Raw genomic sequence first — 16,284 nt, 5'->3', positions numbered from 1 at the left:
ATCATCCCTAACTACACACACAGCTTAGGCTTTAAAAATAAGTGTGTGAGGTGAGAAGGGTAACCAATCCTAGCTACCCAGGGGGCTGAAGCAGATCACAATTCAAGGCTTCCCTGGGTTACAGCGTGAGTCCAAGGCCAACCTGAAAGACTTAGTAACACTCTGCCTCAAAATAAAAAGCTAAAAAGAGGTCCGGGTGTGGTGGCACATGACTTTGGGAGGCAGAGGCCACCCTGGGCTACAAAGTAAGTCCAGGACAGCCAGGGCTATTATACTGAAAAACCCTGTCTCAAAAACAAAACAAAACATTGGGACTGACTCTAATATGAACTATGATGCCCCCTAACTGACCACTTCCCCTTGGTGGGAAAGCCTGGTGGCACTCAAAGGAAAGGTAACCAGGCTACCAGGATGATACCAGGTGGGGGAGGAGGTCCCTTTCTGTCATAGGCCTAGGAAAGGTGGTGGGGGGGGTGGAGACGAGAAGATACAAGTGAGGGGAAAACAATTTAGATGTAATCCGAATAAATTATTTTTTTTTAAAAAGGCAAACAAACAAAAGGAGAAACAAGAGAGCTGATGATATAGCTCAACGGGAGAGCATGTGCTTGGCTACATTCAAGGCCTTAAGCTCACTCCCTAGTATCACAGAGCAATGGACAAACTAAGTGTGAAGCTACAACTACAGGAGAAATATAGATGGGCCTCCTCCCATGCCCTAAACTACCTGGCAAGATGCCCCTTCCCCACAATTGGTAAAAAGACAAAAAACAAAAAACATGATTCTAAAAGGATCCATATATACCAGAAAAGCCTGCTTGGGAACTCTGCCAGGAGCAGGGAACATAAGGCCTTTTAAGGGGTCAAAGAAGGCAGCTGATGGGCAGGGCCTAAAAGCACACTCGATCAAGCAGGTCAGCAGCCTTGAGAACATTTGTTTATCCAGTCAGGAGGACAATGGAGAAGCTGTCCTACCATTGTATGAAGGCAGCCTCACCCCAGACACCAAGAAGGACTGGCCAGAGCTCTGGGGAGGCTGCCCTCAGGACAGCTAGAAGCTGGAGGGTCAGCTCCCAGAAAACACTGAACATCTGAAGGGTTTCCAGTCCTGACTGGTGCCAGCCCTAGGCTGAGGATGGCAAAAGAGCTACCCAGTTGGTGATGAGTGTTGGGTAGGGTGGGTACTGGGCTAAGAAGAGGCTAACAGCAGCATCCCAGCACTCAGGAGGCAGAGGCAGGCGGATCACTGTGAGTTTGAGGCCAGCCTGATCTACAAAGCAAGTGTAGGACAGCCAAGACTACACAGAGAAACCCGTCTCAAACAAACAAACAACAAAAAAAAGAGGCTAACAGAGCACATACTGGGAGGACTCCCTGAGCACTTCCTTAAAGTTAACCTCCATCCCAGCAGACGCTCACCCTAGGCAGGACAATAGGATCTTCAATGAGTGATACCTGGCCAGTCAAGGGGCCAGGACCCTTACCTATCCTTGTTCCAGTGATCCAAAATGAGTGGTCACTCTGCTTCTTACACACAAACATTATCAGTGGTCCATTCATACCACAGAGCCACTACAGCTGAAGGATGGTTCCTGCCACACGCCAAGAACTCTGCCCTAGAGGCAGGTGACTATGCCCAGGGGGCTTATGTGAAAGCCATGGGAGGCTGCTAGGTCTCAGGTCAGCCCACGATCTGCATGATGTCACAGTGAAAATTCATCTAGTCCTTATTACCCAGCCCTTAGCAAGCCCCAGCCCAGAACCTACCAGACTAACTCTAAAAAGGCTCTATTTCTAGGGCAAGGCCAAGGTTTGTTTGTTTAAAATATTTTATTTATTTATTTTATTGTTTTAGGTTTTTCAAGACAGGGTTTCTCTGTGTGGCTCTGGCTGTCCTAGAACTTGATCTGTAGACCATACTGGCTTCAAACTCAGAGATCCACCCACCTGCCTCTGCCTCCCGGGTGCTAGGATTAAAGGCGTGTACCAGATCCTCTGAAAAGGTGGCACACACCTCTAATCCCAGCCCTCGGGAGGCAAATGCAGGTGGATCTGAGTTCAAGGCCAGTCTGTCTGGGGTGGGGGTAGGGGTGCCACTATACTCAGCCAATTCATTTTATTTTTATTTTTAATAGTGGGGGGAGGGTTGTCCATGAAAGCTGAAGGTGTCAGATCCCCTAGGACAGGAGTTCTATATAGGCAGTTATGTGCCACCTAACATGTGTGCTAGGAATCAAACTGAAGTACATTTTATTTTAAATGATCTCTATGTGTGTGTCCATGTGTGGGTACATGCACACACATGCAGATATGCACAGAGTCCAGAAGAGGGCGACAGATCCCCTGCAGATGAAGTTATAAACAACTGTGAACTAAACTTGAGCCCTATGCAAAAGCAGTATATGTTCTTAAGTACTAAGTCCCAGGACCAAAATTTTAACACATAATTATAGGAAGAAAAGAACAGGCAATGGCCATATATCCACTATGGGAAGAGAAAGAGAGTCTTCCTATCCAATCCTACCTCTGAGAGGTGATGACACACAGTCTGTCTACCCACAGTGGCTCGCTCTCGGCAGTGGACAGCTAATACTTCCAAGAGGCTGTTGGTTAGAAGCCCATGACTTACTGGTACTAAGCAGCTACCTAAGCTAGGGCAGCAGGCAAAAAGGTGGCTGGTGTATCAAATTAAACAGCACCCTGTGCATACAGTCAGGGAGCAAGCTACGTACTAGGCCTAGGCCATGCCCTATGTGAGTAAGCCTAGGAGCTCACTCCAAGCCTCCCAGGTCCCATATCCTCACACTGACCAGAGGCAGAGCATCACCCTAAAGGGTCGTCTCCTCTCCCCAGACGCCTTTTCTAGCATTTGTCCATGGGAGGCAGACCGAGCAGGTCTCAGCAGCAGACCTAGCACACATGTCTCTTTGGCCCCCTCAGGGCTCCCTCTGGGGGCTCTCACCACACCCCACAACCAAAGGCTGACCAGAAGGGAGACACCACATCAGATTGGAACCTTCCTGACACTCTTGGTCCCCAGGCACAAGCAGTCCCATGGCTGCTGAACAATGCAGTTTTGAATTCAATTAAAGCGATTATCTGTTGTGCCAAATAAATTGTGTACAGCATATATCCTGCGGCACTTTACACCTCCAGGCTCATTATTCCCTAACTGTTTCCTCCTGTTTATGCGCTCTCAAATTAAATTGCTGATAATACGCGCCAAAATAAAAAATGAGCGCACCTTGTCCCAAGAAAATTGATTCTCCTTCTCCTGAACTGGCGATTGCCAGGTTTTATATACTCGGTTCCTGGTGATCATTAGTAATTCAATTTTCTTTTTATTAGCCCCCTTATCTGCTGAGCAATATAGTGGCAGCGCTGACCTCTTTCGCACGGGTAAATGTTTAAAATCTTTTCCCTGATTAATTTTGCCAGTTAAGAAAAAGAGGAGAAATGGCCCGGCTCTTAGCCATCACAATGAATAAAGCTTAATGTTGATTGTGATGGAATTTCTAATGCCAGGGAAATTGATTGAACGCGGCAATTACGCTGCAAGAGTAACTCGAGGGAGATGGGATCGCTTTCTTCTGGCCGTAGCCTTTTGGTTATTTAAAACAATCCAATTTGCAAGGATAATTATGTATTAGTGTTTTATCTGCCACTTGAAATGAACAGGGGAGTTTCGATACTGGCCCAGCATTAGCAGGTTATTGCTGCAAATTACTTGATATCTGCTTTCTTTCACATAAAGAGGAAATTAGGCAATCAATTACCAGAAAAAGGTGGATGGAGGGATAAGAGGGGCAAGTGCGCCCTCTGCTGGCAGCAAGGCCACATAGGAGGATTGAGTAGGGTATGGGAGGAGGGGCCAGCAGAGCAACTAGGTTCACCGTTCTTTGGCACACAAAGTCTACTGCACAATCAGGTCCCTCCCTAGACATCAGGCAGAGTACTGGCACCAAGAGAAAATCTGGAACTAGGACTAAGCATTGTCTTTGAGGGAAGCAGAAAGAGAAGACCCTAAGCACTAACTTAAGGGGAAGTCCCTATCCACTGACCCATGTACTAGGAGAGCCGACTACCAACCACATGAGTTTGGGGGCTGTACCTGCTTGGAGATAGAAAAGTTCCACTCAACAATATGGCAAGGCCCCAGCCCAGGGAATCAAACAGACCAGCCAGAGCCCTGAGCATCATTCAGGCTGAGGTTTAACGACAAGCAAGGAAAAAGGCAGACAGACCAAATCCAGCCAGGCTCCAGCCCAGAGAAATTACTCTTGTCATTCTCATCTCCTTGGGCAGCACTGGCCAGGCCCACCTCCTTTAGACACCCCACCCTCGGGGTCTCTGCCGGTCTGGAGTTGTGCAACAGTCTTCTCTGGAACCACTACGGGAGCAGCCATACCAAGCACAGGCTCAGCATGTCCTGTTTATGATGACCCTCCCTTGAGCTCACATGCAAGGCCTTGCATACTAGCCATCCTGACTCGATGTCTACTCCAGCCTGCTAGCCCAGCCCTGCCACTGATGTTCCTGAAAGCAGCAGCACAACCTGTCTCCCGCCTTGTCTGAAATCACAGCCTAGCCAGAACTATTGCCCTCCTTACTGTGGCATAAACAGCCTCCCCATTACCTAGTGCCCTTTCCACAGGGTAATCCCCTTCTCTGGTCCTGTACAGTACACTGGCTATATGGCCTCCTTCTGCTCTGTGCTCCACCACTGCCTCCACCTGCACAGCTGGGCACTGTTTCCTCTCCTCACTGAAGTCTCCTCAGGAAGTACTGCTAATGCCTGCCTAGTGCTTACTCTCCCTGGAGCCCATGACTGTACTCTTCTGCCTTCTTGTTCTTGGGACACCTTTACCACCCAAAGCCAACTGTCCAGCCTGTTTACAAGGGCTCAGGCAGCCATTCATCTCCAGTAGAATGTGGCTCAGCAGCTCTAGAAACCAGCATGACAATTCTTGGCCCCAGGGTACCCATCGCATGTTTGATGGGTGAGCAGGTGAACAACGGATAGAAAGACTCCCCAGAGCCCTTCCTGCAACAGGAAAACCAGGGACACTGTGCAGCTATCACATCTGTCTGTAATTATGAGGCAATCCATTCCTCCACCCCTAGTGGAGGCAGCAGCAACAGTTTCAATGGTCCCCTAACACCTCCAGGGCACCACAGGTGGGGCCAGTGAACTCAAGACCCCTCACTGCTCACTCTTCTTGGCCATCTGTGGGGCTGGGGGACACTGTGCCAGCCACTACCAGCAGGAGACAATGTTTGCTGTCCCCAGGCTATATGCCCATAGACTCTACCCCACAGACACAAGCAAGTGCTGCTAACCTAGAGGGTTCTGGTAAGGATCCCACAGCCCTTCCTCACACCCTGCCCGGCAACAACCTAGCCGGCTTCACATCTTCCCCACCAAAGCTGTAAGCTTCTTCAACTCATCTCAACTGGCAAGGGGAACACAGCCATGTCCAGCCCACCCCTCTCTCTAGCCTTTAACTTAGGTCCACGCCCCACCCTCCTACCATGGTTCCTAACCACCCTAGCAGAGTGCAGCCCACCCTCAGACAACACCAAGAGCTTTCCTCCCTGTCGTACCTTCCTTGGTGGAGGGGTGGGCCCGGCTGGATGGCAGGCAGCACAGCCGATGCCTGGTGACCTGCATCAGACCCTTGTGGGGAGTCTTCCTTAGAACGGGGTTATTCTTCCCCCGGAGGGCCTGTCTCCGTCGCTGGGTAAGATGGTTTTTGTTGGTGGTGGCAGTTGAGGGACTGCTCTTCTTGTCCCCAGGAAGGCTATAAAGAGAAAACACACACACACAAAAAAAAACTACCAAGAGGCTCATTGGGTAGACCTGCCAAAGCATCTTCCTCACCTGGAGACAACAGAGGCTGCCATGCTCAGCTGTAAAACACAGCAGAGTGGTTCAGACCCTGGCCCTGCCCCAGCCTTCTCCAAGCCAGAGGAGACCCTGAACAAGACTGGAGGAAAGGATGATGGGGAAGGACAGCATTCCTGAAAGGGAGATGCCACCTGGCTTACATGCCATCTCCCCAGCACATCTTCAAGGGTACTACCAAACGCCCCCTCCAAGCTCCTCCCAATGGAGGATGGCACCAGCATGACAAGAACAAATCTATCCTCTAGGCACTGTGAGGATGGGCCTCAGGGTCAGATACCTAGCAACAGCACCTGTCTGGAGCACGGAGCCAGGAGTGAGCTTACAGAGAGCCAAAGACCAGATTAAGACGACAGTAGGAAGACCTTCCTTACGGGGTTCATGGCAAGGAGAGGAAGTGTCTTTTGGAAGAATGCTGTCTGATGGCATAGGCAGGCCCTCTGCCAGGTAAGCAAACAATACCTTAGCCATCAGTGGCTCACCTGAACTTCCTGAGCCCTGACCATAGACTCTGGGCTGTGATGCCATCTTTCAGTCTCCCACAATCATGCAAGGATAGGGATCTCAGAAGTGATATGCACTCATAAAACAGTAGTTTGACCTGGTCACTTGGCTCCCACCAAAGGGCCAGCTGCGATGTAAAACCATTCTGCCTCCTCTGGAGTGACGGCCACCCAATACTTCTGCACACTTTGAAGGTGGCAGAAGAGCACAAAGCAGGGAAAGCCTGGGAACGCAGTGTACCAGTCCCTTTTACTGTCACCCAACATAGCACAAATGGTGCATCCTTCTGTCTGGGCCAGGGCACAGTGCCCCCACAGAGTCTGACTTCCTGGAACCTAAGGCTGTCAAGTAAAAACAGAGCAGGAAAGCCCAGGCACACCTGGCAGAGCCCAGCACCCTAGTCCACCACTCAGCTCAGACACATAACCCACTGCTCTGGCCAGAACAGCCACGCAGCTTTCATGTACTGATATACATTGGACAGAGCCAGGGTGCTGCTCCCCAAGCACCTGACTTGACATGATTTTGATTTTGAGTTTGAACCCCGCCCACCTAGAAGGGAAAGTACCTCCTGCACAAGCCCCTGAATCATTCCGTCTTCACCTGACACTTCTTTACACGACAACAGTCCTTCCAACCTCACTCCCACCAGAAGCACGCCCCAAAATCACACACGAAGCTCCCAGCTTAGGCCACACATCCACGGTGCTGAACAGACCTTCACAGGCCTTCTTTTTCCCCAACCTGGAGTCCAGGAAGGGAGCACAAGCTAAGGTCAAAATTCCCTAATTCAGGAACCAGACCACTGAATGAGCCCCACCCACCCACTGAGAGAGGACATTGCAAGCTGGTGAGATGCACACCTGGTACTGCCCCGCCTCCGGATGATCTTCGTGCGGCTCTTCACTTTGTAAGCTGAGAGCTGGGTCTCTCCAAAGAGGGGCTTCGAGCTGCTGGGACTCCCTGCTGGTCTGTCTCCTGAGGCGGGCCTAGATAGGACTGGGGAGAGCTGAGAAGTACGGTCCTTGCTGCCAGCCTCCGACTGCCAACGGAAAGAGGAAGAGGAGGAAGCAGAGGGACTGGAAGCCTTCCACTTGTACTTGCTGGGAGGGGGTCCGAGCTTGGATGGCGTGGCTAGTTTCTCAGGTTTGGTCTCTGGCTCAACTTTAGGCTGTGGCTTCTCTGTCTTTCCAGCCGTGCCAACAGGGGCCTTGCTCACACTCTCCATTGTTGTCCTGGGACTGAGGGCTCTCCGAATGACCCGGGGGCTCTTTTCTGAGGCAGCCACCCATTTGTAGTTGTTCTTCCGGAACTTGCTGGTCCGACAAGACACTAGCAGTGAGGCTTCCCTGACCTGCCTTGTTCCTGTTGCTGGTCTCACAGGAGCCACCACGGAACCCACAGAAGCTGGCTGGTCTACATGGCCAGCGTTTGCTCTTTGGTCTCCAGTGAGCTGTGTGGCAAAGCTGGCAGAATGAGGGCCTACCTTCCGGCCCTGAGCCACACCCGTGAGTGGGGGCAGCACAGGGGATGGGAAGTGTGCCTTGATGGTAATTTCACTCTCACTGACAGTCCGCCGGTGCTCAGAAGGGCTGTCGCTAATCCTGCCCACAGACTTCACCACCCGAGGCTTACCAGGCTCCTTCTGGCAAACCAGGAGGGGGTCATCCACACTGTAACCCACCTTGGTTCTTCCTGGCCTTGAAGGCTGCAGCTGCCCACCAGGGAGCTCAACCTCACTTCCCTGGGGTCTTTGGTCACTCCAGGAGGGGTCACCATAGTCTTCCAAGGAGTCCTGCTGGACCCCTGGAACACTGGCAGAGCTCAGCTTTGTAGGTGGCTTGATTTTAATAACCATATTCTGATCTGGACTGAGCTGGACCTGCCTCTCCAGTACATACCGCTGGGGGTCCGAAGGCCGGCTATCCCCAGCCCTGAGGGATGCCTGCAAAGTATGACTGCTGGCTGGATCAGAAGACTCCAGAGGCTGATTCACAAGGGAGTATTTCTTGCGCCACGAAGGGCCATGCTGTGAGGAGAAACCCCTCCGACTTGGACGAGAGTAGCGGGCACCAAAGGTCCTGCCGCCCTGGTACGCGGGCGGCTGCCACCGAGTAGCCGAGGTGCCCAGGGGAGGGCCACTGCCATGGAGGGTTTTATAGTCATCAATTAGACCTGAGAAGGCAGAATCACAGGCTCAGTTACCTAGGAGGCGTGAATAAAACCAGCAACAATCAAGACTACGAGCCCTACCCTGATGCCCCGACCCCTTCTCCTTCCTGACCTCCATGCTGACTTGAAAGCATCCCTAAGTGACTGGAAACCACAGAAAGTTTAGCCCCAATGTCTAGGCATGTCAATTCCATGAGTGCATTCCTATCAATGCTCCTTCATTACTATTTTACCTGCTTATCCCCCAAAATGGCAGCTTTTGGGGTATGACTGTTTCTATTCACTGGTCGCCTAGGTCCACAGTGTTCTGAGGGCAAGTGTCACTCCATATACAAAAACAAAAAAACAAAAATGAAAAACAAGCAAACAAACAGTTAAGGATGAGAAACCATCACGGAAACCTGTGGCACCTGGGTAAGAACAGGACAATTCTTCCACAGAGGCCCTCTGCCTGTCCACGCATGGAAAAGATGCGGGACTGCATCCTAGTGCGCTCCCTGTAACCCAGTACTTGACAGACATAAGAAAAACAATACAGTACACCCACTGATGACCCACTAGCTAGCAACAGTATCTCCCACAGAAAATAACTGATACCACCCACCACAAGGATTTTCCAATAAAGTGACTCATGGAGCCCTGGAGGAACGCTGGCAGCTTCACTGGGTCCCCAGTAACCAACATCTTAGACACACACACACACACACACACAACACACGCGGCCTGCCTCAACCCTTACAGAAAGGCCACACCCAGACACCTAGGGTTGGGTGTTAGGAAAACCCAGGGTGTTAGGAAAACCCAATAAGTAGCCCCAAAGAGGCAGGCCATCTGGACTCCCCAGCACAGTCTTTCCAGTCCCCTAAGTAATTTCTGTGGGAAAAACTTGAAACAATCTAAAACCTTACAAAGACCAACTTGGGTCTAAAATTTTAAGCTGGGGAAGCTGATGCCTGGGTGGGTAATCAGCCAGTCGGTAACAAGGGGGCTGTGCCTGAAAGCTAAAGGCTCTCAACGGCAGCGGAAGAGAAACGCTACGCAGCTGGCAGGCCCTGGAGATCCGCTGGCGCGACCACCTGGGGGTGGGCCACCGTGCTATCTCCCACCAACACTCTGATGCCCGCCCGCTCAGCACCCCCGAATCCTAGTAGGTCTGTCACCCGCGGGCCGCACCCGACTCGGCCGCTCCGACGCCCACCCAAGCCGACCGCCAGGAGACCGCGACCGACAGCACCCGCTTCAGAGAGGGTCTACGGCGATCGCAAGAAACAAGTGGGCACACGCCCCGACCGCGGCCCCCTCACCCTGCAGGAGGCGTATCTGCCGCCGCAGCTGCTCCTTTTCCTCCATCTCCGGAGTCTGCGACGCCCTGCCAGGCCCCCGCGACGTCATCGCTAGGCGACTGCTTCCCCCGGGCGGGGCCCTGAGGACGCTGAGCTCGGCTAGGCACGGACATGAAGCTGGGATGAGCCGTTTCCTCGGCAACCCTGAGACGGCTCATGCGCAGAACAAGAAATGAATCGTCATCCTGAAGCGCCCGGAAGTGGCGGCAATCTGGCTTCGGCACCAATTCTTGCGCCTTAGTCCGCCGCTGTGGATTCCATGGAAGGCTTGGAGGAGATGGGTTGGTGACAGTTCCCCCTAGACCCAGGCATCCCTTTTATTTACTTTTTGAGACATGGTCTCACTATGCATTCCTGGCTGGGGAAACTCGCTAAGTAGACCAGGCTGGCCTCGAATTTACAAAGGTTCACTTTGCTCTGACTCCGGACCTGGAACTAAAAGCGTGCTCTTTTAACGCCTTTGCTGCGGCAGCACGAGCACAGCGGGAAAGAATCGGAGGCTGTTTTTGCGGGTGGTAACAGTGTTAAGACCAAAAAAAATCCTTGAGCGCCGTTAGTCAGAAAGGCCGCAGCCTCAAAAAAAACAGTGAAGAAAACTCAACACTATAGTTGCCACGTGTTCAAACAATCCCACGTCTAGATGTATATAAGAAAACACCGAGCAAACTTTTATATCGTTCATAAAAGCTAACTGGAAGCCACCCAAGTGCCTGTTAACGTGTAAATGGGATATTATCTGGTGTTTATTCGAGTCAGGGTCTCACTATGTAGCTCAGACTGTCCTGGAACTCACCATGTAGACCAGGCTGGCCTCGAACTCACAGACATCTGCCCACCCCATTCTCCTAGGTGCTGGGACTGAAAGTTTGTGCCACAAAGCCAGGGTGTGCAGTAATTTTTGTTTGTGGCGCTAAGGCCTCGAGTCTGACCACTGAACTACATCTACACAGTCTATTTTTAAGCCTGAAAATGACCTGCATTAAGAAAGTAGGGGTAGCTGGGCACGGCTGTAGTCCCCGCACTCGAGAGGCGGAGGCAGGCTCATCTACAAAACAACTTCAGGACAGCCAAGGCTACACAAAGAAACCCTGTCTCGAAAAAAAATAAAAATGAGGTAGGGGTAGAGCCGGGTGCCATGGCATATGCCTGTAGTCCCAGCACTCGGGGAGACAGAGGCAGATGGATCTCTGTGAATTCAAGGCCGGCCTGGTCTACAAAGCAAAGCCAAGACAGACAGCCAAGACTACACAAAGAAACCCTGTGTCTTTAAAAAAAAAAAAAGTGGGAGTAGATAGCCGGATGGTGATGGCACAAGCCTTTAATTCCAACACTCTAGAGACAGAGACAAAGCACTCTGGAGGCAGAGCCAGGCAGTTCTCTGAGTTTGAGTCCAGCCTGATTTACAGAGCAAGTTCCAGGACAGCCAGGGATCCACAGAGAAACTCTGTCTTGAAAAACTAAAGAAAAAGAAAAGTAAAACAAGTGGCTCTTGCTTTTACTCCCAGAACCCTGGAGGAAAAGGTAGGTGGATCCCTGTACATTCTGGGCCAAAATAAAGAAGAAAAAGGAAAAAAAAAGAAAAGGAAGGAAGAGGAAGATGAGACACAGGCCATTGGTCTGGGGTTAGGAGAAAAGAAAGTATTTCTTTAAAAGATAGTTTCTGTTCAGAAGGATAAAAATGTTGTGGAGATAGAGTGATGTTGCACACATCCTCAGATACTAATTTCACTGAATTGTATGCTTAAGAAAGTAGCTAAAGCTTACAGGGTTTACACTAGATATAGTTTGATACATTTTAACCACAAAATGGACTGAGCACTGGGCATGGTGGCTCAAGTCTAGAATTTCAGTACTCAGAAAGTACAGCCAAGAGGGTCTTAGCAACAAAGTGTAGGGGTGTGTGTGTGTGTGTGTGTGTGTGTGTGTGTGTGTGTAGGGTATCAGTATAATTGCATGCCTGAATCCTAGCTACCCAGGAGGCTGAGATAGGAAACACTCCCTCCTTGAACAACATCTAAAGACCCTTTTTACCCACACCCACCCCTCCCACCCCGGAGAGAGTTGCTCTGTGTAGTCCAGGCTGACCTGGAACTCTTTACATAGAGCATACTGGCATTAAACTCACAGAGATTCTCCTGCATCTGCCACTGGAGTACTGGAGTTAAAGGTATGCTCTACCACCACCTACATTAAGACCCTTTAACAACAATAACACACACACACACACACACACACAGAGCATGCTGCTTTGTTGCAAAACATTGGGGGGTTTTGTCTGTTGGTTTTTCAGTTTTACTTGTGTATACAGGTGTTTTCCCTTCGTTTATGTCTTCGCAGCACGTGCATGTCTGGTGCCCCAAGAAGCCAGAAGAGTTTTGGGTCCTCTGGGAGTGGAGTTACAGACTGTCACTGTGAGGCTGCCCATGTGGGTGCTAGAAGTTGAACCCTGGTCCTCTGAGAAAGCAGCAGTGCTCTTACCCACTGAGTTTTCTTTGCTGCCCAAAACAGTGATATTAAAGCCCCTGTGAGAAACTCCTGCCCTTGCTTCCCCGTAGGCCGATGCTGCAGATGGTAACAAGATCTTTAGATTCTTGTAATACAGCCATCTTCCCCCATTACCCATCCTGCTGGTTGGGTAATGCAAAGTCTTCTCTAACGAATATTTCTCCTTTTGCTTTTCTTCCTGTTTTTGTTTTGTTTTGTTTTGTTTCAAGACAAGGTTTCTCTTGTAGCCTTGGCTGTCCTGGACTCTTTGTAGCCCGGGCTGGCCTCGGATTCACAGCAGTCTGCCTGCCCCTGCCTCCCAAGCGCTGGGCTGGCTTAGAGATTTCTCCTTTTTCTGATTGTGGACTCCATCATATAGCAGACTGCCTGCAACTTTCCAACTCTCAGAGTTCAGAGCTAAGCAAACACCAGCCACCAGCTTGGGGAAGAAGGACACCTCTTGCTTCCTGCTCATTTGTGACTCTGTGACAAGATAGAAGCTTACCTCATACTGAAAATAAACCATAACAATTTATGTCTTACACATCTACCACACACCTTCACAATGTGTAAAATTAAAAGAAATTTCTTCAGACTTACTGTGGGAACTCAGTTCTATAGCAATAAAAAGTACAGGGAGTGAGATATGTGCTAGTTGAATGTAAACTTTTTTCTCAAAGCAAATATCTTCAGAAAAAAAAATTTAACTGTATCAAAGACCAGCAAGATAATTCAGTGGGCACAGGTGCTTACCATCAAACCTAATGACCTCAGTTTTACCCCTAGAATCTACATGGTGGAACGTGAAAACAGATTCCTTAAAGATGTCCTCTGATCTCCAGGCACATGCCATAGCATAGGTGTGCACACATATACAAATAAATACACACGGTTCTTTTTTTTTTAAGGATTTATTTATTATTTACACAGTATTCTGCCCACATTATGTGCCTGCCCACCACAAGAAGGCACGAGATCTCATTACAGGTGGTTGTAAACCACCATGTGGTTGCTGGGAATTGAACTTGGGACCTTCGGAAGAGCAGACGGTGCTCTTAACCTCTAAGTCATCTCTCCAGCCCCCCCCCACATATTTCTATAAATATTTATATGTGTGAAATGACCACAGTGCCAAGGATTCACATGAACTGCTCACACAGGCAAGTACATGACCATGGCCTAAGCCTCACCCATAGGAGCTTCCGTGGCACCTACATGCAATGACAGGTGCTTTGGGGACCTCTGTGATCATGACAGACTGCAGGTAGCCACACAGTTGAGACACTTGCCTTTGGCCCTAGCACTCAGGAGGCAGAAGCAGGTGGAGTTCCATACTAGCCTGGTCTACAGAGTGAGTCCCAGAACTAGAGAAACCCTATTTTGAAAAACCAAACCGGAAAAAAAAAAATTAAAAAGACTACAGGTACAGTTCTGCATGCAAGACTAAAAAGGCCTGGCTTTCCAGATCAGGACAGACAGAGGCTAGGGAGGCCAGGCAGGGGGTGGCCCACATGGAGGCTTCATGAAGCAAGATAAGAAGCCACATGCAATGGAACATTTTTGTAGAGAGGCTGAATCTGTCAGAAGCATCTTTGCTTCCTGCATCCTTCTTTACCCAGTCCTGTCTTCCTCCAAACCTCTTCACTGGCTGCAGTCTCACTAAACTTTGGAATGTTTCTGATTCTGGCCAGCCATTTTTATCCAAATATACCCAAGGGAGTGGCCAGTAGACCAGCCCACGAGAGAGTCATGTGCCAGGACTGGCCCTGCACACAGCTCAACACTTAAGAGACTTAGACCTTTGCAGACTCAGAGAAGGGAGAGGCTATGTCTCAAAATGTGTGAAATGGAATCTCCACTTGAAGTCTTTTTTTAAAAGATATTTTTTAAAAATGTATTTGAATGTTCTGGCTGCATTATGTGTCTCTGCTCCACATCTGCACAGTGCCTAAGGAAGCCGGAAGAGAACATCAGTCTCCCGGGCCTCTAGTTACAGGTGCTTATGAGCTGCTAGGAATCAAATGTGGGTCCTCTGCAGGGACAACAAATGCTCCTAACCTCTGAGCTATTGAGACTTCTACCTGCAGATTTTTTTTTCTTCTCCCTCCGCCTCCCACCCCTTGGTTTTTCAAGACAGGGCTTCTCTTTGTTGTCCTGGAACTCACTCTATAAACCAGGCTAGTCTGGATCTCAGAAATCCACTTGCCTCTGCTTCCTGAGTGCTAGGACCAAAGGCAGGTGTCACCACTGCCTCAGCTACCTGAAGTCTTAAGCACTTGTGTTGTAGGGCACGGTGGCACACACTTTTAATCCCAGTACTTGGGAGACAGAGCCAGGGGGATCTCTGAGTTCAAGGCCAGCCTGGTCTACAAAGGGAGTCCAGGACAGCTAAGGATACACAGAGAAACCGTGTCTCGAAAAACTAAAGAAGAAGATGAGGAGGAGGAGGAGGAGGAGGAGGAAAGGAAGAAGAAGAAGAAGAAGAAGAAGAAGAAGAAGAAGAAGAAGAAGAAGAAGAAGAAGAAGAAGAAGAAGTTGTGCATTGGCCTAGCCTAGTTTTCCTTCTTATAAGTCTCCTGTAACTGCCATCTTGTAAAGAAATTAGGGTTGGCCTACTGGAAGACAGACAGCACATACTCAGTAATGACTGTCTCTTTCCCTCCTCCAAATTCATATGCTGAAACCCTAGTCCTTTGTGGTGTGTTAATAAGAGGGGCCTTGGGCTGGAGAGATGGCTCAGTGGTTAAGAGCACTGCATGCTCTTCCAAAGGACCAGGGTTCAATTCCCAGCACCCACATGGCAGCTTACACTGTCTGTAACTCCAAGATCTGACACCCTCACACTAATGCACATAAATTAAAATTAAATAAAATATTAAAGAAGAAGAAGAGGAGGAGGAGGAGGGGCCTTAGCCGGGTGTGGTCCTACACGCCTTCAATCCCAGCACTTGGGAGGCAGAGGCAGGTGGATTGACCTGGGTTCGAGGCCAGCCTGGTCTACACAGGGAGACCCTGTCTCAAAAAACCAAAAAACCAAAAATAAAAATAAAATAAAAGAGTCCAGCTGTGGAAGCACCCGTGATGGCTAAGCTTGGCTGCCAGCTCAACTGCATCTAGAACTGAGTAAAACACAAGCATCTGGGCACTGCTCTCAGGGTTGCAGATCAGATTATTTGAGCAGGTAGATTCTCCTAGGCGGCCCCTCTGCTGGCAGCCTGGGTGAGAGGAAGTGGGAAGAAGGAGACTGGGTTTTGCCTCCCTTCCCTCACTCTCCCTGGCAGGTTCATCTATCCTGTTGCTGAAGCATCTTCCACGGATATTAGAACTAATTTCTTTGGACCTCGAAAGTAGACAAGGCCAGCAACAACTCTCCAGGAATCCTCCAAGTGTCCATGGTCAGTTCCGTCCCTTTAGAGAACTCTAGTGGATACAGCACCTGTAGTTGACCTTAGCCTATGGACTGTGAGATGCTTAAATCTGAGCCCCTAGAGCAGCCTTAGTCAACCAACATCTGTCTAACAGCACTGAACCACTGACAGACAACCGTCTGCCACACACGTGAAGCTACTGCTTGCCTTCTGAGCATAGAACAGTGCCTCAGGAAACAGAGGTGAACCCCTCTCTGCTAAGCCCTACCCAAATTACCAACACAGAATTAGGGGCAACTGTTTGGATTTTTTTTTAAGCCACTGAGCTTAGTTTTGACTCCTTTGCTGTAAAACCTGATGGGCTAACAGGTCCAGCAATAAGGTGTGTTTTCACCTGTGCTGGCTGAATTCTCTACTCATGGGATCCAGTACTGAGATTGCAGCAGATCCCTGGACACTTACTGAAAGGACAGGGTTTGTGGATTTGTCCAAGGATGGGAAACTGTCA

At 49.8% G+C, this 16,284-nt stretch overlaps 1 protein-coding gene across 4 annotated transcripts in view; it reads right to left on the bottom strand.

The window, feature by feature from the left end:
* Positions 1 to 10,038, bottom strand: part of ZC3H3 (zinc finger CCCH-type containing 3) — an 87,868-nt gene extending 77,830 nt beyond the window's left edge. For 2 of the 4 annotated variants that reach the window (XR_014773040.1, XM_084749268.1), the window contains exons 1-3: positions 9,886 to 10,038; positions 7,273 to 8,584; positions 5,605 to 5,801 (exon numbers count right to left, since the gene is read on the bottom strand). Coding sequence is in view for 3 of the 4 variants with exons in the window: in XM_084749268.1 (XP_084605394.1) it covers positions 5,605 to 5,801; positions 7,273 to 8,584; positions 9,886 to 9,973 (1,597 nt within the window). In the remaining variant the exon portion in view is untranslated. Of the gene's footprint in view, positions 1 to 1,484; positions 1,634 to 5,604; positions 5,802 to 7,272; positions 8,585 to 9,885 lie in introns of those variants that run through there. The other 2 variants (XM_084749269.1, XM_084749270.1) reach the window with 2 other exon arrangements.
* Between the last annotated feature and the right edge of the window lie 6,246 nt (positions 10,039 to 16,284).

The sequence above is a fragment of the Acomys minous genome (genome assembly GCF_964271855.1).
Source record: "Acomys minous genome assembly, chromosome: 12".
NCBI classification, from domain to species: Eukaryota; Metazoa; Chordata; class Mammalia; order Rodentia; family Muridae; genus Acomys; species Acomys minous.
The sequence above is the reverse complement of the archived record's forward strand: the minus strand, read 5'-3'. Positions and strand labels throughout refer to the sequence as shown.